Source organism: Callithrix jacchus, chromosome 3, assembly GCF_049354715.1.
Source record: "Callithrix jacchus isolate 240 chromosome 3, calJac240_pri, whole genome shotgun sequence".
NCBI lineage: Eukaryota > Metazoa > Chordata > Mammalia > Primates > Cebidae > Callithrix > Callithrix jacchus.
In genome coordinates this window covers 151,844,784-151,872,459 of record NC_133504.1, presented here as the reverse complement: position 1 = coordinate 151,872,459, position 27,676 = coordinate 151,844,784, and the positions used below count along the sequence as shown (strand labels likewise).

At 35.2% G+C, this 27,676-nt stretch overlaps 1 protein-coding gene across 3 annotated transcripts; it reads left to right on the top strand.

Moving 5' to 3' along the window:
- The first annotated feature begins 52 nt into the window (after positions 1–52).
- Positions 53–25,681, top strand: TMEM33 (transmembrane protein 33). 3 transcript variants are annotated; one of them, XM_035293796.3, is made up of 9 exons: positions 53–175; positions 362–432; positions 4,213–4,307; positions 4,816–5,003; positions 8,889–8,956; positions 9,883–10,016; positions 14,475–14,558; positions 19,200–19,320; positions 20,182–25,681. In XM_035293796.3, exons 2-9 carry the CDS (start codon positions 388–390, stop codon positions 20,185–20,187), a joined length of 741 nt encoding a protein of 246 aa, XP_035149687.1. In that variant the 5' UTR covers positions 53–175; positions 362–387; the 3' UTR covers positions 20,188–25,681. The 3 variants fall into 3 exon arrangements, with proteins under 3 accessions (XP_035149687.1, XP_008991663.1, XP_078223397.1); XM_008993415.5 differs by lacking the exon at positions 20,182–25,681 and having other exon boundaries at positions 19,200–19,463; XM_078367271.1 differs by lacking the exons at positions 53–175; positions 20,182–25,681 and having other exon boundaries at positions 359–432; positions 19,200–19,463.
- Positions 25,682–27,676: the final 1,995 nt, after the last annotated feature.

Sequence of the window (27,676 nt, the reverse complement as noted above, 5' to 3'; positions counted from 1 at the left end):
CTCGTTTTTTCCCTTTTCGTCACCGCCTCTTCCCCACGGAAATCAAAGGAGTACTTCCGGTTTCGGCAACAACCTGAGCCGGCGGCATAGGTTAGCTTTAGGGCTTCGCTTCGAAGCTCCGCCTTCGCTCCGGTCTTTCTGGAAACACCGTTTTGATCTCGGCACTGCGGGACAGGTACTTCTAGGCTGCTGCGGGTTCCCTGGGTCTAGTTTGCTGCACTGGGCGGGCAAGACCGTTTCCTGGTGAAGGCTCAGAGTTCCGGCAGGGTGCATCCGGCCTGTGTGTGGCGCGAGGCAAGGGAAGCCGGTGGCCCCAACGCTGACGTTTTGTACCCTCTTTCTTCTCTCTTCGTGGTTGCAGCGTCGCAGACGCTCGTGTGAGCCTCAATGGCAGATACGACCCCGAACGGCCCGCAAGGGGCGGGCGCTGTGGTAAGTGCGAGAGCTGGGTAGTTTGGCTTGATTTGCAAGAGTTAGGAAGAAGCAGGAAGTGTTTGGAGTCCCGAGACGCTCTAGAAACAATGCTTTCAGGACTGGGATTAATGAGTTGATGTAGGGGAGTTAGAGAGGGGAGAGAGGAGGTCCTGAGCGCAGATATGGAGGGAACTTCAAGTTCGTTTCCGAAGCGACAACAGGCTGGCCTGGAGCTGGTGACCCTTACCTGTATGCCATGGAAATTGGGCCTTTCCTCTTCTCACACCTCGGTCTCTTGATTATCGTAGGCCCCAAGGTTAAAGATGCCACATGAGGTTGTGCCATGACACACGATTCATGACACACCACGTGGAGCATGCGGATTCTGGCAAAGAACATTTCTGCCTAGTTTATATCATTGTATATAGAAATTATGCAAAGAGAGGAGAGCAGTGGTCTTTTTCTTCTTCACTTTCTTCTTTATGAAGAGAATATCACTCTGCTTTTGTAAATGTTTTGAGATGCTGTTCTGGACCTAACAAGTTATTTGTGCCCGGAACATTATTGTCCTCCACTTTTTAATCCATAAGTAGTTAAGTATTTTTCTGTGTGACCGCAGTGCAGTTACCACATTTGGGAAATATTAGCTAATATAAAATCCGTGTTCAAATTTCCGTAATTGGTCTTTAAAGCTGCTTTCTCTTCGTTGGGATTCAGTCAAGAAGCATGCATCGATGGCCGGGCACGGTTTACTCCTGTAAACCCAGAATTTTGGGAGTCCAAGGCGGGAGGATCGTTTGAATTCAGAAGTTCGAGACCAGCCTGGGAAACATAGCGACACTTCCATCTCTACTAGAAATCAAAAAAATTAGGCGGGGTGTGGTGGCTCACGCCTGTAATCCTAGCACTTTGGAAGGCCGGGCGGATTGCTTGCGCCCCAAGAAGTTGAAGCTGCAGGGAGCCAAGATCGCGCCATTTTACTCCAGCCTGGGCGATAGAGAAAAACCTTGTCTCAAAATAAACAAAAGAATAAATTAGCCCGTTGTGGGGGTGCACCCCTTTAGTCTCAGCTACCCAGGAAGCTGAGGCGGGTTGTGCTATTGCGCTCCAGCCTGGGGTGACAGTGCAAGTCTGTATCTTAAAAAGCATGCATTCAATTTACTGGCCGTGTCTTCTTTACTCCCTTTTAATCTAGAACAGTTCTGCCCTCTCCTTCTCCACTCCCCCGCCCCCAATTTTTTTGAGATGGACTCTTGGGCTGTCGCTCAGGCTGGAGTGCAGTGACGCAACCTCCGTCTCCTGGGTTCAAGCAATTCTCTGCCTCAGCCTCCAGAGTAGCTGGGATTACAGGCACCTGCCACCACACACAGCTAATTTTTTTTTTTTTTTTTTTGAGACAGAGTTTCGCTCTTGTTACCCAGGCTGGAGTGCAATGGCGCGTTGTCGGCTCACCACAACCTCCGCCTCCTGAGTTCAGGCAATTCTCCTGTCTCAGCCTCCTGAGTAGCTGGGATTACAGGCACGCACCACCATGCCCAGCTAATTTTTTGTGTTTTTAGTAGAGACGGGGTTTCACCATCTTGGCCAGGTTGGTCTTGAACTTCTAACCTCATGATCCACCCGCGTCTGCCACCCAAAGTGCTAAAATACAGGCACGAGCCACTGCACCCGGCCTCCACCCCTTTTTTGTCTTCAAAGATACCAATAGTTTTCAAGAGTTTAGACCTGTTTTGCAGCACATCTATGTATATCTGATATGTAGGAAGCATTTTACGTTGATTTATCCCATCATTGCAGAATTTGATTATTTGATTAAGGTGGTGTCCACCAGTTTCTCCATTGTAAAGATACCTTTTTTCCTTTCTAATTGAAAAGTGTTTTTTGGCATGATACTGTGAGACTATGTGACTGTTGCTCCTCAGTTTTTCAACCAAAGATCTAGTGATTTTTTTTCTTTTTGCCTGAGCCATTTATTAGTATGACGGTTGGAGAGTTTACTCTTAGAAAAATGTATACCAATACACTTTCTTTTTTTTTTTTTGAGAGGGAGTTTCGCTCTTGTTACTTAGACTGGAGTGCAATGGCACGATCTCAGCTCACCACAACCTCTGCCTTCTGGGTTCAAGCAATTCTCCTGCCTCAGCCTCCCGAGTAGCTGGGACTACAGGTGCGCACCACCATGCCCAGCTAATTTTTGTATTTTTAGTAGAGACGGGGTTTCACCTTGTTGACCAGGATGGTCTCGATCTCTTGACCTCGTGATCCACCCGCCTCAGCCTCCCAAAGTGCTGGGATTATAGGTGTGAGCCACCATGCCTGGCCACCAGTACACTTTCTTAAGGTTTTAAAATTGTGTAAGAAAATATACATAAGCATGTACAAAATAAAATCCATAGCTCAATGATTTATTGCAGAATAAACACCTTGAACAAATAGATTTTGAGGAGAATGTTCTAAAACTAACTTTCAAACTATGGTGCACAGTTGTAATATTTGTTGAGGAACTGAGCACAGTAAGCTAGATTCATCCTTCACTTGATTATGGCTAATCATCTCAATTTACTGGAGTCACAGTATGGTAAGTATGGATTTAATAATAAACCAGAGTTGAATTTCATATTTCTGAAATTACCTGCATGTGGGTTAAAAAGACATACAGTAGAACAGCCTTGAATTTTAAAATGTACTTGCATTTTTCCCAAAAATTTTTTTTAATTTTTTCAAAAGATAATGAAATTACATAGAGCAGTGTTTTTAGACTTCACGTAGACCTATTAGTGAGTTGAAAAGTCAATTTAACTAGTGGAAACACCAGCTATATTTAAATAATTAAATAGAAAATGTCAAAATTAATTACTCAGTAGGATAAATACTGTTTGTGAAAGTTGTGTTTACTTTATATATCCATGTATGTGGATCTCGATGTTAAAATTACTTAGGAAGATCTGAGACAAAAAATGTAAAAGCCACTTTAGAATTTGAATATAATTACTTTAATGGTAATAGACATAGGTATTGGGGGAAAAGCAGCAAGGGAAAAGATAGAATGGGAAAAAATGGAGAAGAAAATGGTGTATGTAAGTTTAATCTGGGACCACTGAGCCTAAGGTAAGACTTGTGGGGAACATGGAGATGATAGAGTGGTGTAATCTGAGAGGCAGGTGGCCATTTAATAGCTATCAGCTGTATTTTGAGCACCTACAGTATGCCAAGCCCTTTCGCATGTAGCCAGATGACAAGGGTAATGAGTTCAATAGTTACTACTATGATGGTTTCATATTTCTTCTTCAAAAGATTTAATTTAATCCAAACTGGCTTTATGTGATGTCTTACTCAGCTCTGAGACCTACCTATTCGGGTTTGAGATTTTTTTTTTTTTGCTAAGAATAGGCATATGGAGCTCTTGAGAGCAATTAGTTTTTATTTAATGTTCTTTTAAAATAGGTGAAGCCAATCTTACACGTATTAAAGGAACACAGACAATTGTAGTTGAATTTCTGTTAAGATTATTTTTTCTAATTAATTAGTCTTTGCATTTTTTTTAAAAAAGTCAGCTGATATTTTTTCATTTATATCTGTTTAAGTACTTGTGCTTTCCATATGAAAACCATAAGGTGTTTGGACTTGCCATTCAGCATATACATGAAACATTTCATTGCCTTAGCGTGTTCACCTAATGATCTAAAAAACAAATGGAACAAAATTAAAACATTTTGAGTAGACATAAAAATCACACAGTGTTGATGCTTAAAATATAATTGCAGGCATAGCTTACAATATTTTTATTTTTAAATTTAGCAATTCATGATGACCAATAAGCTGGACACGGCAATGTGGCTTTCTCGCTTGTTCACAGTTTACTGCTCTGCTTTGTTTGTTCTGCCTCTTCTTGGGTATGTATTATACATATTGCTGCCTTCGATATTCAATTGTTGAGTCAGTTTATATGGAATGCTTTTTAGTTGTAAGACTTGTTAAACTGTAAAGGGTTTAGGCACAAATAAAATGCAAGTTCCAGCCTTAAGGTACTAATGACCTAAAAACATTATCGGCTAGAGGAATATTTTATATCTTGTTCTTTGTGGAACGAACACATTGAAAATCCATGGAAAAATTGATGCATGTGAATGAGATAAGTTCATGTTTTATTTTTACTTACTACTTGATAGGAAGAGTCACTGCTTTATAAAATTCAATTTTATAAATTGAATATGAAAAATTCAGTTGGGTATATATATGAAGTGATGCTATTAAAAAGGTAGACTAAGTTCAAGTAATTTTTTTCTATTGACAATTAAGTGATTTAGATGTTGTGCAATTATGATGCAATTCACAGAGGAGGAAGAGACCCTGGAGTTGTTGTTTATGTCTCATGATAACCTCTCCTCTGGCAATTTGCAGGTTGCATGAAGCAGCAAGCTTTTACCAACGTGCTTTGCTGGCAAATGCTCTTACCAGTGCTCTGAGGCTGCATCAGAGATTACCACACTTCCAGTTAAGCAGAGCATTCCTGGCCCAGGCTTTGTTAGAGGACAGCTGCCACTACCTGTTGTATTCACTCATCTTTGTAAATTCCTACCCAGTTACAAGTATCCTTTTCTACTTTTTTAACAATGAAATTGCCAACTAAGCATATAGGAGTCCTCTTCTGATTATTTCAGCAATGAAGGCATTCCATGAAGACTGGGTTTGTTCTTGACACTTCACTTGAATGAAGGTATGTTTCGTGTAAGAATTTGACTTTAAAATCTAAGTTTAAACTATGAAGAGCTAATTTAGGAACTTTCAACTATTTTTGTTCTTGCCTCTCGAAAGCTTCTTTATTAGAATGGATATTTTTGAATTCGGCTTCGAAGTACAAGCTTATGCAGAACTTACTTTAAGATTTAAAATTTTTTTTATTTAATTCACGTTTTTGGCAGTGTCTAGATGTCTTGCTTTAAAAAAGAGAGATCCTCAGCTTTTTCCAGTCTTAACCCCAGTAAGCTAGACACAAATGGAATGTAACCAAGAAATAAGTAGGGAATGAGGTATTTAAGCAGGGAATGAGATAATCAATACAAAGAAAGTAATATTTGCTGTATAGAGTAGAAAACAAGGACATGCATGGCTAATCCCTGGAGCTAATGAGAACTCATTTGGAATTTGTATGTTTTCGCATTTCAAAGGTGTGTTGTGGCATGATACTGAGTATTCCATAAAGGAGGGGAAAATGAGAAAGAAGTTCTGTTGTGTATTTGGAAAATGCTAGGTTGAACATTTTTAAATAGGGTTCTTTATTATAGGGCCTTTGGTATTCTAACGTGTGTTGTGAGACTAAAAGAGTTCCTAGTATTTTTTAAACTTAACTTTTTTGGTTGTTTTTTTCCTGTAGATTATCTCTCTGCAAATCATTTTGTGAATTGAGAAGTGCTACTCTAAGAACTTTGGAATATTTATGATACATCTATATGTTATATAAATCACAATAAAATATGCCTCTGAGACTCAATCTTATCTATTCATGGAGTATCAGATTTTTAAATAGATTTTTGTAGGTCTTAAGGAAAAGAGATAAGAGGAAGCCGAAATGTCCTGGGCACCTATTTTGCCAATATAACATGTTGACATATTTAATCTTTATAGCACTCTGAAAAAAATCCTTATGGTATATTTTTAATAAAGATGCTGATTTGCTGATTGTCAGTATCCGCTTCCTACACATTGGCTAGTACGTAGTAATGCTGACAAGGTCTTACTAACTTAAAAGCCCTACCTAATCTATGGTTAGTGGGTGAGTAACACTTAAGTGTACTTTAAAAATACTTCTTTCTGTATGTGAGTAAAGCTGGTAACTTCACATAAATGTTCAGTATATGGAGATTCCCTTTAAATTACTTGCTTCATCGAGATAATATGGGGAGTTTGAAATGTAAGGATAGCATTTTTTCTGTTTGAATACGTAGGTCTGTAATGTCCCATCATAACTTGTGTGTGTTCATTTTTAGGTAAAACTCATTAAATGATTACTACAGCTGTAAATGATGATCACGCACATTTGCTTGGCGTATTACTGGCTTGACCAGCATCTGTTGATTGAAGTATTTTGCAGTCACCAATGTTAAAATTCTAGCCTTTCTGAGCTATAATGAGGAGTTATATAGAGATTTTTGGTCATACCTTTTAGTAGCTTAAAATTTCTTTGGAGGGAGAAATAGAAATGACACAAATGTGTTTTAATGTAGAGTAAACTCAATATGTCAGTAACTTTGGGAACAGTGGCTCACACGGATCAGGTGCTTAGTAAGTTTTGTTGAGTGAATCCTGAGGTCTTGCCAAATGAGACTCATGACTGGTGAAGACAACCTTTCTGCCTTTTTTATACAATTGGTTATTATGTTGAAGACTAAGGAGTTCATATTCCTTAAATTCTTAGAAAGAGAATGTAGTAAACAGTGGGAATAACATAAACTAGTAATTTTCAAGAAATGCTAATCTGATTATTAAGGTGATACGGTATAAATAAAAGTGGGCCCAAAGTAGTGTTACAGACTTGCGTTCTGATCTTTGTTCTTATAAAGGTGGTATTTTGTCCTTGTTTGGTTAATAACAGGTACTTAGAGCTTTTCATCTCTTATCTTTTCTAAATACATTGTATTAGTAGTTTAAAAGTAATGTTGGGGCCGGGCACAGTGGCTCACGCCTATAATCCCAGCACTTTGGGAGGCCGAGGCGGGTGGATCACGAGGTCAAGAGATCAAGACCATGCTGGTCAACATGGTGAAACCCCGTCTCTACTAAATATACAAAAATTAGCTGGGCATGTTGGCGCACACCTATAGTCCCAGCTACTCAGGAGGCTGAGGCAGGAGAATTGCTTGAACCCAAGAGGCGGAGGTTGTAGTGAGCCGAGATCACGCCATTGCACTCCAGCCTGGGTAACAAGAGCGATACTCCGTCTCTAAAAAAAAAAAAAAAAAAAGGTAATGTTGGAAGCTAAGATTATGAATCTCTTGCCTAGGATTTGTAAATGTTAGAAATAAGACTCCTTAGAAATGTCTAGCTTTGATCTACATACTTATTTGCCAGAGCATGAAACTTGGCCTAAGAAAATTAGGTTAGTGACAGAGTCAGGAGTGGAACCCAGGTTTCATAACTCCCAATTCAGGGCTCTATTTTTACTACTTGACACTGCCCCTTTTATTGAATTCAGTCTGGATATGTGACTGAAGTTTAAATTCTTTAAGCATCAACAGAGTTTTACAGTGACTTTAAGATAGGATTGTAGCTTCCATCAGTTTCAAAGTAGTCTATGCTTCATTAAAAAATTTAAACTTTATATATACATGTATGATCTCTACTTAGGAAATGGACATTTTTCTTAGTTCTTGTTAGAGGTGGGAAAGAGTTGATTGGGATATTAATTTGGAGAACTATATTAGAGAGTTAAGGTTCCTCTAATACTAGGATATAGGTTGGTGTCTTGCTTGCCAATTCGAAACTGGAACCCTTGGATTCCTAAACGAGTTATGGTTGTAATGAATTTGCTACTTAGATTATGTTAGAGCAATCACCATTTCCTATCATATCAGGCCTTCAGTTAGTATAGAAAAATAACATGGTTTAGTTCTTAGGAACTGCTAATATTTTTAGGACAAGCATTTTTGTCATTCATGATTGACTAAAAGTCTATATCATTTTGTGGAACTACTTGACAATTTTTTTTAATCAACCTGGCAGAAATTGGAGTGGAGAATGGGGTCTTTTGAACCCTTTCCATTTTTCAAAAAGTTGAATGAAAAGTGTGTATTTATCCATAACATAAAGCCAAACAGTTGGACTCAAAAGGATTCTCTCCTTATGTCTGTATTTAAGATGATGAGAGTTTTAATTGAATATATACAAAACAAAATATATACTGCCGTTTTAATTTTTACAAGTTGAGAGCGTAAATGTAACAACTTGCTTAGGTATAGTATCTCAAAATAATGGAGTCTCTGTAGGAAAGAAGTAATAGAAGATCTTTAGTCTTTGGGACTAAAACCTGGGGAATTACTCTTTAAACCATTACCTTAGACTCTTTCCTCAGCATTTGAGATTGTGAAATGACTATACAACTACTGTTTGAAGGCTGCATTAAAGTGACCAATAAAGCCGTTGGAGGGTTAAAAGCTATACTTACAACCTTTTGGGGTGGCCTAGATTTCGCTTTAATTTAGCAAGTGTTTACAATGTTAGCCAGTAGAAATGAATGAAAAAAATTTTTTCGCTATTAATTTTTGTCATAAAAAGAACTGAATTTTAGAAAATGAAATAGTTTACTTTCTTTACAGTTGACAGAATTTGATTTAGCTTAAAGTGTATCAGTAAAACAAGCCATTCTACTGAACTCATTTTAGCAGATGTTTCAGATCTGTATATTTGGACATAATATGTAGTCTGTTTTGCAAAATGCTTGATGACTTTTAAATGTTTTCCTTAATTGTTTTCTTCAGTGAGTATTTTCCCAGTCTTGTTATTCTCATTGCTTCATGCTGCCACATACACGAAAAAGGTCCTTGATGTAAGTAAAACTGCTATTTCTCTAACTTGTGAATTACGGATCACTGACATGAATTAGAGTTCTAAGACATTTTGGCATTTGTCCCAAAAAGTTTCTTTATACCATACAAACTTGTTTAAATTATTTACTGATTTGAAAATTTTAAGTTCAGAAGTGTTAATTGTTGAAGTTCACAAACTAGTACATTTTATAGATAAAGGATTGCACTTAAAATTACCCCCCGGTCTACAGGAGAATTTTTCAAGTTTGAAATAGGTCTATTTTTTTGAAATTTGTGTTGCTAAAAGTGTTGAGTTGTCAGATCTCTTGTTCTGTCAGTGTTTAATTCTCGCATACCAGAGAAGTTGCATGTACTGAATAAATCTCTTTTACACTTATTTTCAGAACTGCTGCTTTCCTGAAATTCTTATTGCTAGGTTGGAACATTAAGCCTAGCTTGGCCCCAGGCCATTTACAGCATATATACTGAAATTTGAATTAAAATATCCAGATTTATGCTTTGTATTGGCCTTTTTCTTTACCCTGTAATTCTTTGGTCACAGCAGTAATTACACTCTAACTTCTAACACTAGCTAAGGAAGGAGTCAAAGATATTTTAACTGTAATACTGGATAGTCAGATTTTGTTGTGGTTGGAGAGAAATAACCATTTTTTGTTAAATAATCGTTCTTGAGAAAAATAAAGCAGCTAAGAATGAAAAGTACTTTTACTAAAGTTGTTTTTTAAAGTCTAAAAATACAAAAAAAAAAAAAAGCAGGAAAATATACTGCATTTGTCCTTAAATTGTTTGTGAACTTTGTACCATCATTTCTAAAGTAGTATATTTGGTTATATTGCCTGTTGGATAAGCTATTTAGCTAAAGAAAGAAAATATTGTTATCAGAAATGCTTCACTTATTTCTAATGTTGGCTTTCTCTTTTTTTAGGCAAGGGGTTCAAATAGTTTACCTCTGCTGAGATCTGTCTTGGACAAATTAAGTGCTAATCAACAAAATATTTTGAAATTCATTGCTTGCAATGAAATATTCTTGATGCCTGCAACAGTTTTTATGCTTTTTAGGTAAGGAAAAATTATATTTGTTTTGGAAGGCTGATGAGTGAACATAATAAAATAGTAACTCAGTTTTTCTTATTTAAATCTGTTGAAGCTAGGTATTGACATGTAGAGCTAGTTGAATCTTAGTAGTCACCTAATCTAACCTTTTTCATTTATAGTAGAGAATCTGAAATATGGTAGACCTAGGAATTTGTCTTATTCCTTGTGATTTATCATTTAACTGTTTAAAAATTACCTTGATAATTAACTACCTTTGAAAGAATCTTACAAGTCTAATCTAGTCTATTCTGCCACTATTGAGATGATGTTTCTTACACTAGAGAAAAACCTTTAAATGGGCTTGTATTAATAGTTGCCTACTATCACCTTATTTTGTTTGTATCTTTTTTTATTAAGTCAGAGTCTGACTCTGTTGCCTAGGCTGTAGTGCAATAGTGTGATCTCGGCTCACTGCAACCTCCGCCTCCCAGGTTCAAGCAGTTCTCCTGCCTCAGCCTCCCAAGTAGCTGGGATTACAGGCACTTGCCACCACACCTGGCTAATTTTTGTATTTTTAGTAGAAACTGGGTTTCACCATGTTGGCCAGGCTGGTCTTGAACTCCTGACCTCAGGCTGTCCACCCACCTCAGCCTCCCAAAGTGCTGGGATTACAGGTATGAGCCACCGTGTCCAGCCAAAGAGCCTCCTTTTAAAAGTATGAACGTTAAAATAGTATTGACGTCTGCACTGAAATGCTTGCATACATTTTAAAACAATACACCTTGCTACCCAGATGATTGCTGTATCAATTTTTAGTTTTACAAGTAATAGGACATTACAGATAAAAACTAAAATAACATTTGACTATATGAATCCTAGTTGCAGTTTTGTCCACTTCCCAGAGGTGTAAGGAGTTTAATATATGTCTGTGTATGTAGTCCTTTAAAAATACTTATACAGATTTGTAGAACATATGTATTTCGGATGTGGGGTTTTGTTTGTTAATTTGTTTAGTTCTTATTTTACATCAAAGATATTATTCTAGTTGGGCATGGTGGCTCATCTCATGACTGTAAGCCCAGCACCTTTGGAGGCCAAAGTGGGTGGATCACTTGAGGCCAGGAGTTCGTGGCTAGCCTGGCCAACGTGGTGAAACCCCATCTCTACTAAAAATATAAAAATTAGCCAGGCATGGTGGTGCACACCTGCAATTTCAGCTACTTGGGAGACTGAGGCAGGAGAATTGTTTGAATCTGGGAGGCAAAGGTTACAGTGAGCTGATATCACACCGCTGGACTCTGCCTGGGCAACAGAGCGAGACTCCCTCTCACCAACCCCCCCCCCAGAAAAAGGTGTTATTCTGTACCTTTTTCACACTTGTATGTTTCCATAACCTATTTGATTTGGTATACCCAGTTCTGTTTTTTGTTTAGCCACATAGCATTCTAACTTATATCCTGATCATGGAAATTTGTTTCCAGATGTTTAGTTTTTCAAATATTGACGCAGTAAATATTTTTTACCTGCTTATACTTCATGCCAGTGTTTTCTTTAACATAGATGCCAGAATTGATTTTGCTGAATACAAGCTAGGCGCCTTTTGTGTTTAGTGGACCATGCTAAATTGTTCTTTAAAATGTCTGTATTACTTGTTTTTCATAATCTTGTTAATTTGCAACAAACTGTCATTATTAATTATATAGTTACATTTTATTATTTTAACTGTACCTTGCCTTGATTAACTAGTAAAGTTTTCATGTACTTGACAATTACTTCTCTCTGTAGCAGTCTCTTCAAACTACCAACGGAGTTTTCTAGATTTCCTTATCAGTGTATCTGTTTCATTCTTTTAAGTAGTGCTTTCCTCTGAGAACTCCAGGATTGGCAGGTGTTGCTTGAGTTGTGTGGTCCCAACTAGAAAATGTAATCTAAATAAAGCTCTGGAGTGATACAATGGAAACACTTCCTACTGGGCTTTATAGACCTGGAGTTTAGTTGATTTGACCTTATCTTGGTTAGCCTTCTGAGCCTTCTCCCCGAACCATTTAAAAACTAATATTAGTTGAAATAGGTAGATGCCTAAAATCCTTCTATCTACAACATTCCATAAATGCCGAATATAAGATTTGATGCAGTCATATTTGTAAATTAACTATAAAACCTTGACGCTAAAATTTAATAAAAGCCTTCTCTTATCCTAGAACCTGAATGCACATAAAAGACAAGGGTAATGTAATCTGAGACAACAGAAAAAGGGACAAGATCAACGTTCCAATATTTTTCCCATCATTCATAGGTTTTTTTTTTCACTTCTCAGACACTTAGAAACTTTAATTATTAATTAGTAAAAGAAACTTTTTGCTCTCTTATTTTTCTTGTTTTTATGTGGGTATGTCACTTAATCCTGCTTTTGGGTCAGACCAGGTTCTATGATTTGTTTCATGTAATTTGATGAAAGTTCAAATGGTAGATACCAAAACTAGTTTTTTTATAAGGGTATAATTGATGTCTGTATTCTGAAACCTCCAGATTTTGTTTAGTAAGCAAAATAATTTCTTATGCTCCTCTTAAATCATATTAAGACAGTTTTAATGAAATTCTGAGATGCCATGCAAACTTAGACAAAACTTCACTTTGGAACTATAATGAATTTTTTCTTAAGGGCACCAGGTTTTGACATCATTGGTACGTTAATTCAGTTGTGCTCCTGAAATGTTTTATTTAAACGTTATTTGTACAAACTTATCATCTTAATTTTTAAGATTACTGTAAAGAAGGTGAGAATTTGCCAGAAATGTTTAAATAGAGAAATCATTTTGTTTGTTGGAAAAATTAAAATCAACTTATAAAGTTGTATTTAATTCCTACTAGGAAAAACTGTTAACGCTATAGGTAGGTAGCTTGAATATAACCCAAACAACAAAATTAAGAACAATCTTACATTATTGCTATTCCTAATATGCTGTCCTTCATGGTAGACACACAGTCTAATATTACGAGGCTTTATCAAGTTATTCGTACCAGTAATGCTTCAAGCTCTGTTTTTAAAAATGGATGTGAATTTATCTTACACATGCGTTGCACATGTGTGCAAAGACAGATAAGGGTCATTGTAGCATCATTTCTAGTTGACTGGAGCCACCCAAATGTTCATTAGTAGGGAGCTTGTCAAGCATTAGATGGAATACTTGAAGCTGTAAAAAAAAAATTGAGATAATGTATGTGTTGTGATATAGGATAATCACCAAGAGATTTAAGTTAGTTTGTAGGGTGTTCTCCATTTTTATTTTGTGGGGTGTATGTGTGTAAGGACATATATATGTTTCTGTCCAATTTTTTGGGAAAGATAAACCACCTCTGTCCTAGAATTGTTAAACAGATTTGGTGAATTTTAAAGTGAGGACTATCTTAGTGTTAGTCATCGTATACACTTGTGTATATAAATTTCTGAAGGGACATACTCGAAACTGTGGCGTGAAGAAGGGGCTAACTTGGATGATGGGAAATTTGTTTTTTAAGTGAATATTTTCTATTTATGTTTTCTGTGTTGTGTCTCTTACATTTTCACTTTAAAAAGTTAAAAATGTATCAAATTATGGGGGAAAATGCATGTTGGAATTGTTTAGTGGTAAGTTTGCAATCGTGTAATTATTTTTTTTATGAAAGTAATGCAGTTTAGAAGAAAAGGCTAAAAACCTAATAAAACACAATTGGCATCCTAATGTATTTCTTCCAGTTTTAAAAAATACAGTTGTAATAATATATGTAGTTCTATATTCTGCTTTTTTCAAAGTTGCTATGTAATTTTCATAACCTAGATTCTAGGTAGTTGCATATTGAATCCATTAAATACCCATAAAATAATATAAGTTGTTTAATTCTACTTCCTTACTTTTCACATTAGGTTGTTGCCACATTTTGTTCGTAGTTATTTCAGTGAATGTCTTAATTCAGATAGTTTTTCTTAGGGAAGAATTCCAGACTTGGCATTTCATAAGCATATATATAATTCTTTGGATATTGTAATTGTGTTTTTTAACCAAGAAAAATAATTAGTATAGGCCACGTAGATTTACTAATGATGACCCAGTATAATTTTTTTGGTGGGGGGGAGTGGTTTTTTTTTTTTACTGTATATAAAATAAGTCACTTTGCATATTTTATGAAGCCTTACAACATCAGTTAGTAATTACCAAAGTATTTATGTAACGTTCTCTGATTTTGTATTTTAAAAATTTCAAAAGTAATATATACAATAATACATTTATAAAAATTAAACAATAGCATTTTACTCTTTACTAATCATATACATTCTAAGATATTCTTTTTAATGATAACTTGGATTTAGACATGATAGATTTCACTATGACCATTTGATGAATGAAGATACACATATTCTCCAGTTGAATTGCCTTTAAGTTTTGAGAGTATACACGTGAATTGATATTGTATATTTATCAGTCTTGTATTTGTTTATTTCAGTGGTCAAGGAAGTTTGCTCCAACCTTTTATATATTATCGATTTCTTACTCTTAGATATTCATCTAGAAGAAATCCGTATTGTCGGTAAGCTGATGATTATTTTAAAAATGTTTTATTTGTTGAGAGTATTGTGAATACATAGTATTTATAATTCTCAAGAGTTGTTTAGCTAATGTGTTAGAATTTAGAAGCAAGCAGTGTTTTTGTAAATTTAAGTTCTAGGCCTTAAAATGTACTAGGGTTGGTGAGGAAGTGGTTGTATTTCTTTTTAGAAACTGAGACTGGAGTTATCTACACCACCTCTAAAGCACTGCTAAAACTTAGCAAATTTTAAAATGTGTAAGACATAGGTTTCACTCTCAGCTTTCTTAGTTGAAGAAACAAAAGCACATGTCAATTAGATGAACAGTGGTTAGGACACAGTATTCACAAGCCAGTAATGCCATAGGTTTGCTTTATCATATCAGTACTGTAGTCCTCAGAAGGGAGAGATCATTGGGCCAGAAGATAGATGAGCCCGAAGATAGATGAGCCCAGGAAGCTTTCACAAAATTGAGATTGTGGAAAGAGTAAAGCTTTTGAATAGTGAAAACAGGGAAAAACACTTTAGGTGGGGAAATAGTAGAAGCAAGAGAGTTAAGAAGCACAAGCTATATTTGAGGAAAGTTATGTAGACCTAGTTTGACTCAAATGGAGATTCTGAATAGTGAATTGCTGACGCTAAGATTAGAAAGGTATATTGGAGCCATGTTATAAAACTACTTGAGTTTTAGGGTAAGAAGTTTGGAATTTATCTTTTAGATGAATGGGACTGATGATTTTGACATGGTGAGAACATTCTTTGGATAGCCTTGTGCCAGAAGAGTTTGAAACAGAAAAATGGGGAAGCAGAGAAATTTTAGGGAATTACTATAGTTTTCAGGAATGGAGACTTCAATTAATATACACTAAATTATACACTCTGATCTTAAGCATTGGAGCAAACTAAAATGAATAGATGTTTTTAATAGCTTTAACAATGATACTCAGATCATTTTCATTACTGATAGTAATATAGTGTATTTTCAAGTTTAAAATAATATAGAATTCAGCCAGAAATTTAATGAGTGCATTCGAGCAATCTGTATATTATATTTTTATAAATACAGTAAAAAGAACTGAATTTGAATGCTGGCCCATCGTTAACCAGTTGCATAACTAGGCAAGTTATTTAAATTTGGCTTTCTTTATTGGTAGAGGAAATGACTTGTGGGGTGAAGTGAAGTAATATTTTAGAAGTACTTAGACTCTGTTAGCTTCTTACTAGTTTACTATTCTATGATCTCATTTTCCTTTCAGAGCGTTTTTGTGCTCTCTTAGGCAATGTCTTTTTTTATAATACTTTCTAAAATAGAGCTTATTTTAGATATTTGTTCTTAATGAGTCTCTAGTAGCAAACTTTCATTCTTACTTGATTTCATGATTTTAGACTTTTTTCTTTCTCATCCCTATATTCATTTTAGACATTATCTTATAGTCTCTTGCCCTAACGTCCGTTATTTTAATCAGCAAATTTGTTTTTCTGTGCTTTGTACCTCCTCCTCCATTCCCATTTTCTCCACATACCCTTAAATTATATTAATACATCTAGAACTTAGTTTTCAGTGGACTGAAAAGGAAAGAATAGCAATGAATCGAGGTAACACAAATATGTGTTAATAAACATCTTCAAAGATCTCTTTTAAGCACATATTTTAATCAAACCAGTGGAAAGGTGTTGGAAAATATTTCGACTTATGAATGTTGATAAACAGGCTATAAAACTACGTTTTCAGTACTACGCTTTTTTTAATTAAAGATTTTGAGACCATCTGTATTCACATTTGTGCCATTTTCACCTATGGTATTCTCAAATTGGTGGTTTCAGTTCTTTGTGGATATTTAGTATAGATTGTCTATAGCTGTGCTGTCCAGTATAGCACAGCAACCACATGTGACTATTTAAATAAAATTCATTTAAATGAAATAAAAATTTAAAACTCAGTTCCCTTTGAGCACATTCAGGTAGGTTCTCAAAAGCCATGTGTTGCTGGTAGCAAGTGTGGGTCAGCACAGATATGCAAACATTTTATCATTACTCAAAGTTCTGTTGTCAGTGCTATTAAGGAACTCTCTGACTTGGTCTGTGCCGGTGATGTAGCCCATAATAAAACAACTAGCTGTGAGTGAAAGCGATTGAATTCATTAGTCCTTATGCCTTCTAGCTTTATTCATTTGACTGATTGGTTAAGAAAACAGTGACTTTATGTTGATGAAATGTGGAATTAAAATACCTGCTTTCAGGAGTACTCACTGCTGAATAAATTAGACAGCGATGTAAGTCAGTGTGATGATGAAGGTGCTCTGAAAGCATACAGAACAGAGGCAAATGAGAATTCATTGAGGAGGTGGGAACATAAGCCAAGTCTTATAAAGAATGAGCCTGAGTTCTGACACATGGGTGCCTGAAAGTGCTTAGCATACCCGTACGTAAATGTTACTTGAGCTCAGGAAGTTTATAGAGAATTGATCAATATCTGTGCCCAGAAAGGTAGATGGTAGAAAGGACTAGATTATGGAAGGGTTTGGATTTTGTTTTGAGGTAAGGAGAACCTATCAGGATTGTAACATGGAGGGGTTGGGAACCCCCATGATGAAATTTGATTTAGAAATATTCCAGAAAATGGATTGCAGGCTCACCAAGAGAAGAAAAAAGGTCAATTTGGAGAGTGTTAGCAGTCTAGAGGCTGAACTGATCCATTGGTAAAAGAATAAGGGAACAAATATAAAAGATATTAGGAGATATAGGATATTAGGGCTTGGGAGAAAAGAGTAAGTTAAAGACTTGCAGGTTTTTGGCCTGGAATCCTAAAAGAGTTATAATGGTGCTCTCATAAAGACAGGAGATATAGGAAGGGCAGGTTTTGGAAAAATAGGCATCCTTCCAAATATTATTCCTGTCTTTCAATGCAAGCATATTAAACACTTGTTTAGAAAAGTAGATTTGTTGCTTTTTTTCTAGTCATAAAACAGGATACAGAAAGGTAGTACAGGAGCTGTATCTTTCTTTACACAGGATGAGTCAGCACATAAGGTGAAAATTGTGAATGGTTAAAATAACCCTTGATGATCCTTCATATCACTTATAAATGTCAGTACAGTATACATGATTTTGTATATACTGGCTTGTATACTATATATGTGATGCGTACACTATGTGATAATACTTTGTAAGTAGTGAGCAGTTAAGGCAAAGGCCAAGTCCACGTAGTTTTGGGCACAAATGTGCAACATAAGTTGATGGTGATAGTAGTGAGGGCAGGGAGTGGCAGGAGATAGGGTAGAAAATTAGATTGAGACTAGATTATGGAGGGTATTAGGTGTTATGCTGAAGACTTGAGCTTAAGTCTGAAGGCATAAAAAAGTCATAGTTCAGTATAATGATCCAACTAGGAAGTACATTTATTGAGCATCTTCTATGTTGCATTTAAACTTCACCACAACTCTCGATTATTTTACAGAGGAGGAAATCTCTGAGGGACAATATATAATTTAAGGAAATAGTGGGTGAACACTGCCCATGTTATATACTTTTTCTTGTTCTCTTTTTAAAAAAACTTGTTGAAATTGCCTAAGTTAAATGTGAAAATGATGTGACTCTACTCTAAAGAAATTGTATAAATTGTCTAATCTGAGGTTTCAGAGATAGCTATTTGTTAAATACCTTTGTTAAATGGTATTTCCACCCATAAAAGATGTAGGTGTTCAGTCTGAGAATTTCATTGTGTGTACTTTGTGTTTTCTCTACAATGCATTCTAGTTATTATTTTATTTCTCTAATGGCTATGGTATATTCCTTCATCAGCATTTGTTTAGCATTAGAGGCATGCTTCATAAATATTATGGAAGTGGTTCCAGACCACCACAATAAAGTGAATATCACAATAAAGCCGTCAGAAGAATTTTTTGGTTTTGCTGCAGTACATACAAAAGTTACGTTAACGCTCTACTGTAGCACACACAACAGCATTACTATCAGCAGTAAGGCTGTTCTGCTTTTATGTCATTCATCTGTTCGCAGAAATAGCACTTTTAATTTCCTTCAGGAACTTTTCCTTTGCATTACAGCTTGGCTATTTGGCACAAGGGGTCTAGCTTTTGGCCTGTTTTGGCTTTAGACATGCTTTTTTCACTAAGCTTAATCATTTCTAGTTCTGATCTAAAGTGACAGCCATGGGAGCCCTCCTTTCACTTGAGCACTCAGAGGCCATTATAGGGTTATTAAGTGGCCTACTTTCAATATTGTGTCTCAGGGAATAGGTAGGTCTGAGGAGAGGGAAAGAGACCAACCAGTAATGACCTTGATTAAGTGCTTTGTCTTACGTGAGTACAGTTTGTAGTGCCCCAAAACAATTGGAATAGTAACACCAAAGAGCATGATCACAGATCCCCATCGCAGATATAGTAATAATGAAAACATTAGGAATAGTGGGTGAATTTTGGCAAAGTGTGACACAGAAACATAAAGTCAGCACATGCTGTTGGAGAGTGGCACTGATAGCCTTGCTGTAAGGTATTACTGTAATGGTGCTGCAACAAACCTTCACTTTGTAAAAAATGAAATATCTCTGAAGTGAAATAAAGTGAGGTAAGCCTGTGTATTGCTTTTTGCTTGTATTTCTCAAAGAAAACTGTTTTATCTTGCAGGACCTTATTTAATGAACTGAGGATTGTTGTTGAACACATAATAATGAAGCCTGCTTGCCCACTGTTTGTGAGAAGACTTTGTCTCCAGAGCATTGCCTTTATAAGCAGATTGGCACCAACAGTTCCGTAGTTTAACATCTAGTTAAGCTATAAATATAGTATAAGCATTATTAGCAGCTGGTACTTCTGCTAGGGGTTGTAAATTCCAGGTGTTACACTGACCTCAATCCAATTTACATAATTTACATAAATGCATCTCAGTGGAAGAATAATAATTTTCTTGGCATGTTAAATCAAGCTTAAGAAGTTTTGAGAAAATTTTACTGCGCTGTGTTGCTAATGGTTAAAGAAGTCTGTATCTAGTGATAAATATACCAATTTTTTTTTTAAAAAGATGCTGTTGTGCCTATATCATAAAGTACATTTATTTCTCCTATAAAAATAGCTCTAAAATTTGTTTCAACCTAATTGGTACCCTGAATTTCTATCTGGCATGAGTTCATTATGTTGATACACATATGTGAATTCAGTACAGTTTGAGAAAAGTATTCTACCATTCAGTAATTTTGGTTAATGATTTTAATATTTCTCAGTGTATTTAATTTCTAATTGTTTTTTAATTGGTTTTATGCTGCTTTGTTAGGACAGATGTGTTTTGAATGTACCATTATAAGAAAAATTCTACATATCTTAAACTATGACCTTTTAAAATTTTATTTCCATAAGTAGTTTTGTGGTCTTGAGTATGTTTTAAAAGGCTCAACTGTAAGTGTCTTTGCCAACTGGATAAATTTTTGGGGTCACCTAGCCATTGAAAGCAGAAAGCAGCAGTGACACAGCTTTCCTTTCAGAGAGCCATTGAGAAACATTTCTCAAATAGGAAATCCTTCTTTTCCTGATGTGGGCATATATATTATTTGTATTATAGTTTGTAGAACTACCTAGTTCAGAATCTTGACTGCCGGTTTTCTTGGTTTCTTAGGCTTGAATTTTCATAGACAATTGCAACAGTTTAGATGCCTTTTGAAAGGAATGTAACTGAAGATTCAGCATCTGACTGTATGTGTGTCTATTCTGAAATACTAATGGAGAGTATCCTGTAGAGTTCATATTTACCCATCAAATCTGACTTAAAAGGTTAAATGGAAGATTTTATAGGTAAGGTAATTGGTTAGGAAAGGGGTAGGGGGAGGAATTGTGGGGGAATAGTGTACATTCCAGTCTCTTAATGCATAGATACATTTAGGAGAATTGGATGTATTATGCAACTTTGATTTGGGTTGTAAAATGTGTTAAATCCTGTTCATTGCGTTCCCATCAACTCTTTTATAAAATTCATACTGATCTTTGCTACCGTTGCATGATTAGAAATGTTTAAAACATTGTAAAGTTTTAATATAGAGTAATGTAATGGTTTTTGTGACCAGTTTTCTGTCTGCATGTAATTTGGATTTCTCAAATACATTCGTTAGTAATTTATCAGTAGCATTATTTTTATTTTTGTTCATCTTTCTAATCTATAGAAAGGGGATACTCTGCTGGGCGTGGTGGCTCACGCCTGTAATCCCAGCACTTTGGGAGGCCTAGGTGGGTGGATCACAAGGTCAGGAGATCAAGACCATCCTGGCCAACATGGTGAAACCCCATCTTAGAAAAAAAAAAAAAAAGAAAGGGGATATTCTTAGGATAAATACATGAAAAATTATACTTGATAGCTTAAATATAATCAGCTATTTTTGTATTTTTGTAATATTTGTTCACTAAGTTGGAGAAGCAGCCTTATAATATGCAGTTGATTTTGTGTGTGTGGCTAATCTCATTGTCACTATGTAAAGTAACCTAATGGTTTTAGAAACTAAACTTTCTAAAGCAATAAAATGACTGTAATATTAAGTAAACATAATATGGATTTCTAATTATGTTTTTAAAAATGAAGTCTTGAATTATATCAAGAAATTTTGGCAGCTGAAGGCATATTTATGTTGAAGCTATTAGTTTTTTCCTATAATTTAAAAAAATCTTTTAGATTTATAGAAGAGTTGGAAATGTACAAGGGAGGTTTTGTTTTTCATTTTTTTGTTTTTTTTGTTTTTTTTGAGACAGAGTCTCACTCTTACCTAGGCTGGAATGCAGTGGCGTGATCTCAGCTCACTGTAGCCTCCACCTCCTGGATTCAAGTGATTCTCCTGTCTCAGCCTCCTGAGTAGCTGGGACTACAGGCCCACACCACTATGCCCACCTAATTTTTATATTTTTAGTAGAGATGAGGTTTCACCACGTTGGCCAGAATGGTCTCAATCTCCTGACCTCTTGAGCCACCATGCCTGGCCAAGAGAGTTCTTTTGCATACCCTTTATTTAGCTCCTCTCATGTTAACATTTTATATAACTGTAGAACATTTATCTAAAGTAAGATATTAGCCCTGGAACAATACCACTAGCTAAAGTATAAAACTTATTTGAATTTCAACAGTTTTTTTTTATTATTATTTTTCTTATATGTGCTCTGATAACCATGATCCATGATTTTTTTTTTAACCATGATTGTCTTCTAAAGATCTGTAAATATGTCTCTTTTTCAGTGTTTCCTCTTTATTTTAAAAAATACTATTGGTCAAGATAATTGGTCAATAATCCATGTTGGTTTTAACATTAAAACTACTACAATATAAAACAACACTGTGCTATAAATTGAGGTTTTTGTGTCATTATAGCAGAATTATATTTCAGATATACTCATGTTTGACAAGTTGAAACATAGACTTGTTTCTTAAAGGAAGGCTTAATATACAAAAAAGGTACCCTTAAACTCATGAAAAAGTAAATTTTACAATTTGAGCATTATTAGATGCTTAGTTTGCATGAACTCATAGTTAGAAATTCTACAGTAGGAATATCTACAACCAGCTGATTTGGAATTTGAAATTAATAGTGTTATATGTATACCTATCAAGTTGAAATTAAGGAAATACAGTAGCAATATATAGAATGAATGTAGTAAGAGAAATCAACTCTACTGCATCCTTAAAGTTATTGTTAGTTCAGGTTTAAAAGAAGCTCCTTTAACATCCAGAGTGTCTAATCTTCAGGAATTGGTGTAGTACCATTGTTCTAGCACTTTTAAATATTAAACCCTTTTGGATAGATGGAAGCCTTATATAAAATCTACTTTGTTTTAGCAGGGATTCCGTATCCTTTTATATAGTTGATACCTTATTAATTTCAACTCTAACATTAGTCTAAAGAGAAATTTCTCTTTTTTTCCCCCTAACCCTAACCCTAAAGAGAAATTTCTTAAGTGCAATTTGTATTTAATTTTTTTGGAATAAAATTTAGAGGTAAATGTTCCTGGAAGAAAGAAAAACAGCAAACTTTTTATAGAAAATTGATTTGAATATTTAAGAATGTTCCTTATAGAGAAAATCAAGGCCAGCTATAATACTAAACTAAAAGTAATGAAAAATTAATAGGTTCTGTTATAGAGCTGAGAATTATAAAACTATCAATACATCCTTCTTCCTAAAAGTCCAGATCAAAAATTCAGGTTAGGTTTGCAAGTTCAGGACACAAATAATATTTTTTTCTGGAAAAGAAGATGAGTATATGTGTAATAAGACAAACAGAACTGAGAGATTTAGGGTAAGTTTTAGTTCAGAATAAATTCATTTTGAGAGATTGAGGTGAATAATTTTAACTAATGCTAATGTTAAGGAGTTTATTTTGATTAACATAGTTATTCTGACCACCACCTCTTCTTCAATCTCTGTAGAATCTGAGTCTCAAAGCTGTCACGCAAGTGAGACTAGTTTTGATACTTGGAAATGAAAAACTTCAAGGAAGTAGCCACAGACAGTTATGTTTAGTATCAGTAGGTGGCACTCTTTCCTCAGACAGCCCCCCATTTTCACATGTTGTGTTTGAAGGTTAAATGCCACCAAGTTTTGAGTCAGCTATAAAACTAAGCATCTGAATTCCTTGGCCATTTTAAATATGTAATCATTTGAGATTGAAAAAATATTAAATAAGCATTTTTTTTTTGAGACAGTTTCACTCTTGTTGCTCAGGCTGGAGTGCAATCACGTGATCTCAGCTCACTATAACCTCTGCCTCCCAGGTTCAAGCAATTCTCCTGCCTCAGCCTCCCAAGTAGCTGAGATTACAGACACCTGCCACGATGCCCAGCTAATTTTTTTTACTTTTAGTGGAGATGGGGTTTTACCATGTTGGCCAGGCTGGTTTTGAACTCCTGACCTCAGGTGAGCCACCACGCCCAGCCTACTTTTTAAATATTGAATTATTCAAAAGAAATACCTTGTCAATATGTGCTTTCTAGGAAAACAGCAAAATAGGCCACAATTTGGAGCGACATCATTCAAATCATGGTCTATCCAGTTTTTTCTTTCCATGCTAAGTGCCTAAAACTGAAATACACTAACATACAATTGTCCTTTCTCCTTTATTTTCAGATGTGTAGCAAATGGTATTTAAAATGTTTTCGTTATCATTTTGTAGGTAAAGTAGATATAGCCAGTTCAAACTCTTTTGAAATTTAGACTTTTCATAGTAATATAAAAGCATATTGAAATTTGTAGATACTGTATCAGGAATGGTACCTAGATTTGAAAATTAAACTTGGCTTGTAGAGACAACTAGTTTCTCTCTCTCTCTCTCTTTAAGACAGAGTCTTGCTTTCTTGTCCAGGCTGGAGTGCAGTGGTGCTGCCTCGGCTTACTACAGCCTCCACCTCCTGGGCTCAAGGGATTCTCATGTCTCAGCCTTCCTACTAGCTGAGACTACAGGCGTGCACCACCATGCCCAGTTAATTTTTGTATTTTTGGTAGAGACAGGGTCTCACCATGTTGATCAGGCTGGTCTTGAACTCCCAGCCTCAAGTGATCTGCCTGCCTCCGCCTCCCAAATGCTGGGCTTAGGTGTGAGCCACCACACCTGGCTGAGACAACTAGTTTCTCTTGAACTCATTGGAATTCTCCAGGATTAGGAAAATTCCACAGAGCCTATATAATATTATAGCTCAACATTTAGTATACCAAAGGCATACCTGTGTAAATCTAAGAGTTATTTCCAGAGATTGTTTTAAGGAACAGTCCCATATTCAGGGCAGAAAGTTATGATTGGATCTGCTATTAAGGATAAAGGAGCTGCTAAAAGTTTGGGAGGTTTCCTAGTGGTAACTATTCTAGGAAATATTTATGTTCTAAGGCGGTGTTCATGTGGGTTCTCTAGAAGGATCATATTTCTATATGATGAATTAACTCGATAGCCTTTCTCCTCTTGTGCATACAGGAAATCTGACCTGCATTGTTTAAGTTGATGTGACGAGATAAAATACAGTATTTTAAAATCTAGAGCAGATTCCTTTCTTAGAAAACAATAGGAAAAAATTACAGATGGATATCTTTACTGGAATTTAAAAATTAGCTCATATTCCAGGAGAAAGAATGACCTAAGAGTCATTTTATGTTATCTAGCCTTTTGAAGCTACTCACTTGATACGCTTAGCACTTTGGAAATAACCTTTTTTTCTCGGTTCATGACAGTTTAATTCCAAACTTTTACTATTTTCTTTTGTAACTTTTAGATAGCGCAGTTCCTTTTGATACTAATTTTTGCCTACATATATATTTTTAAGTTGAGACCAAATAGGTGAAATGTTGAGCAAGTAACATTTATTATGTGTGTATTGGAACAAATGTAAAAGGGTTACAAAGATTAGAAACAGGGTCATAAAAAATGGCTTGATTTATAAATGCATTACTTCTGGTGCTTTATATAATGGGATATATCGAACTAAAAATTTGTACATACAGTATGTCAGCATTTCTTAGTAACTTCTCCTGAATCCATTTTTAATATCTAATACTGTACCGATTGGGGAGTTATATTCTTCAGGCCAATACTATCCAGACTATATAAATTTATAAAACCGAAAAATTCACTTCCTTGTATTCAAGACCAAAGCTCATAAATGCTAATGTAGGGCTCAAAGGGGAAGTATAGTTCTCCTGCATATTTGAGAAAATGTGAAGTCCTTTCAAGAAAATCTAATAAACATAATAATCATAGCCTGCTGACACTAAGGAAAAAGGACCTCATTCACTCTTTCTTTATGCTGCAATTTACTGGTCCCTACTGATTTCCAAATTGGATCACTGTAGTAAATTATCCATGCTGGTACCTGTGAAAGTAAGCCGTGGGATCCATATTTGTTTTGTGTTCTGCTTAAATCAGCAAGAATGATAAATTTGATGGTGTGAAATTGGAAGTATCAAGGGCTTTCTTTGGTGAATGAGTGAAGTAACGTCTCTACTTGTAATTTATTGTGACCCTTTTTCACTGTATGTGCTTTGTATGTCTAATATTTATTTCAATGCAAATTAAATTGTTTCTTCATCTATATTGTTATATCTAAGATTTTATTGATGTAAAAATCTAATTGTGGAATAAAAATCTCTCTGGATTTAAGCAGGTTTAAAAATGTTATCTTGCAAAAGAACAAAACATTTGTAGTTAGAAATCAGCTTTCCTTTGAGCTTAATTGCCTTATTGTTAGAATAAGGTGAATTTGAACACAGATTTCTTGTCCTCAGCTCATGACAAATAATAGAGGTGCCGTGATTTTGAGGTCTGATGTGAAACTGGTAAAACTGTGATCTAAGGTATAGGAAAAATAAGGAAAGAAAAATTACATTGATGTCTCAGTTGTTTGCTTGATTCTGTACTTTTTTGTCTAATAAAATTTATAGTCTAGAGATGAGTTATTTATACTCCTATAATGATTCACAGTATACAGCATATCCAAAGTCATCAGTCAATGCAGAATAACAGAGAAATATGTTTCCTTTCTAGGTGTTTAGAGTTGGCATGCATTTTCTGTGGCAGTTTAACAGCTGGCACTAAGCAATGCACTGTACAAGCAAGTTAAATCCTTGTCCATTTGGAGATTGTAATCTAAGAGGCATTATGGAAATCAGTTATATAAAGGCAATTCTGACAGGTGAATAAATATTAATTAGTAAATGTGTTGTCTACGTAGGGGGAAAAGTAATGCAATAAATAAAAAGAGTGGTCTAGGAAATGGATTTCCTAAAGATTTAATGGTGTGGGGTCTTAGGGATATATGCATTATTGACTCATAATGCTCTCTTTTTAAGCATTTTAAGCATATGGAAATATTTGAAACTGTTTATAAAATAATTCTGAGCTTTGGGACGGGAAAAATATTCCTTCCTCAAGACTAATTGAATGGAGAAACTCCAAGAAAGTGGTACATCGAGATCCTTGAGAATTATCTGTCTAAGCAGGTGATGTGTCAACAAAGGTCTTTTAAAAAGTTTATGTTATTGCAAATTTTGAACATGCACAAAAATAGAATAGTGTAATGAACTTCCATATTCTTATCTCCCAGCCTTCACAGTCCTTGACTACGGCCAAATGTGCCCTACCCCCACTCCTGTTCACTTTCCCTTCTCCTGGTTTACATAGTTTCATGTTATTTTAAATCACTTAGCAAATTTTTAATTATGCATCTCTAAAATATTAGGATGCTTTTTAAGATCAATATAAGGTTAACAATAATTAACATAGGTCTTTTAGGCTGATGACTAGAAATGATTAAGAGTAATACCCTGATAGGAAAAAGGCTTACATGATTTAATAGCAATATATTATGAAGGGAGGGGGAAATTCTGATATTTTTTAGTAAAGGGAAGACTTCCCCTATATTGTTGCCCTCAGGAAAATGCAAAGATAAACATCTCCTCTTTCTTTGGGAAGTTATAGAAATAGATTTTGCCTTTCTACTCTTTACTCTCTCCCTCCCAATGCAGATAGTGTATCCAACTGTTTTTCCCTAAAAGCCTGAGAACGTGGGATTTTGAATGGCAGTGTCAACAGAAACAGAATAGGAAGCAGTTAGGTTCTGCAAAAGAAGGGAGTCCTCTTAACCAAAGAACAGGGAGGGCGTAAGTTGGGGAAGATAAATTTAATATTAGTATCATTGTCTTCATTAAGTTGCCCTTAAAACAAATACTAATAAATATCAAGTAATTAGATTGTGAATTTAATCTCAGGTTTACTTTAAACTTTTATGTACTTTAAAGATTCAGTTTGTAGCATTTTTTTTTTATCCTACAAATTTGGAGCTTTACAACCATTATTGCCTAGTGTTCCAACAATAATAAACCATTCAATTTAAGTAACAAACCAAGACACCAAAGACACAGAAATAAAACTTGCAGTGATCCAGAATAAAATAGCTACTTTTCTTGTCATTAATTTATAGAAGATACAGGCATATACTTAGGTTTCTCTAAAATAATGGGTCTTGATACTATGAATTCATAATACTGTGTTTGGCAGTTCAACTTAGTAATATCCAAGGGATGTAATTCATCTTTTAGAGTGTTTAGAAATGACCTTTTTAAAAAACAACAAAAAAAAACCCCACTTTATCTAGTT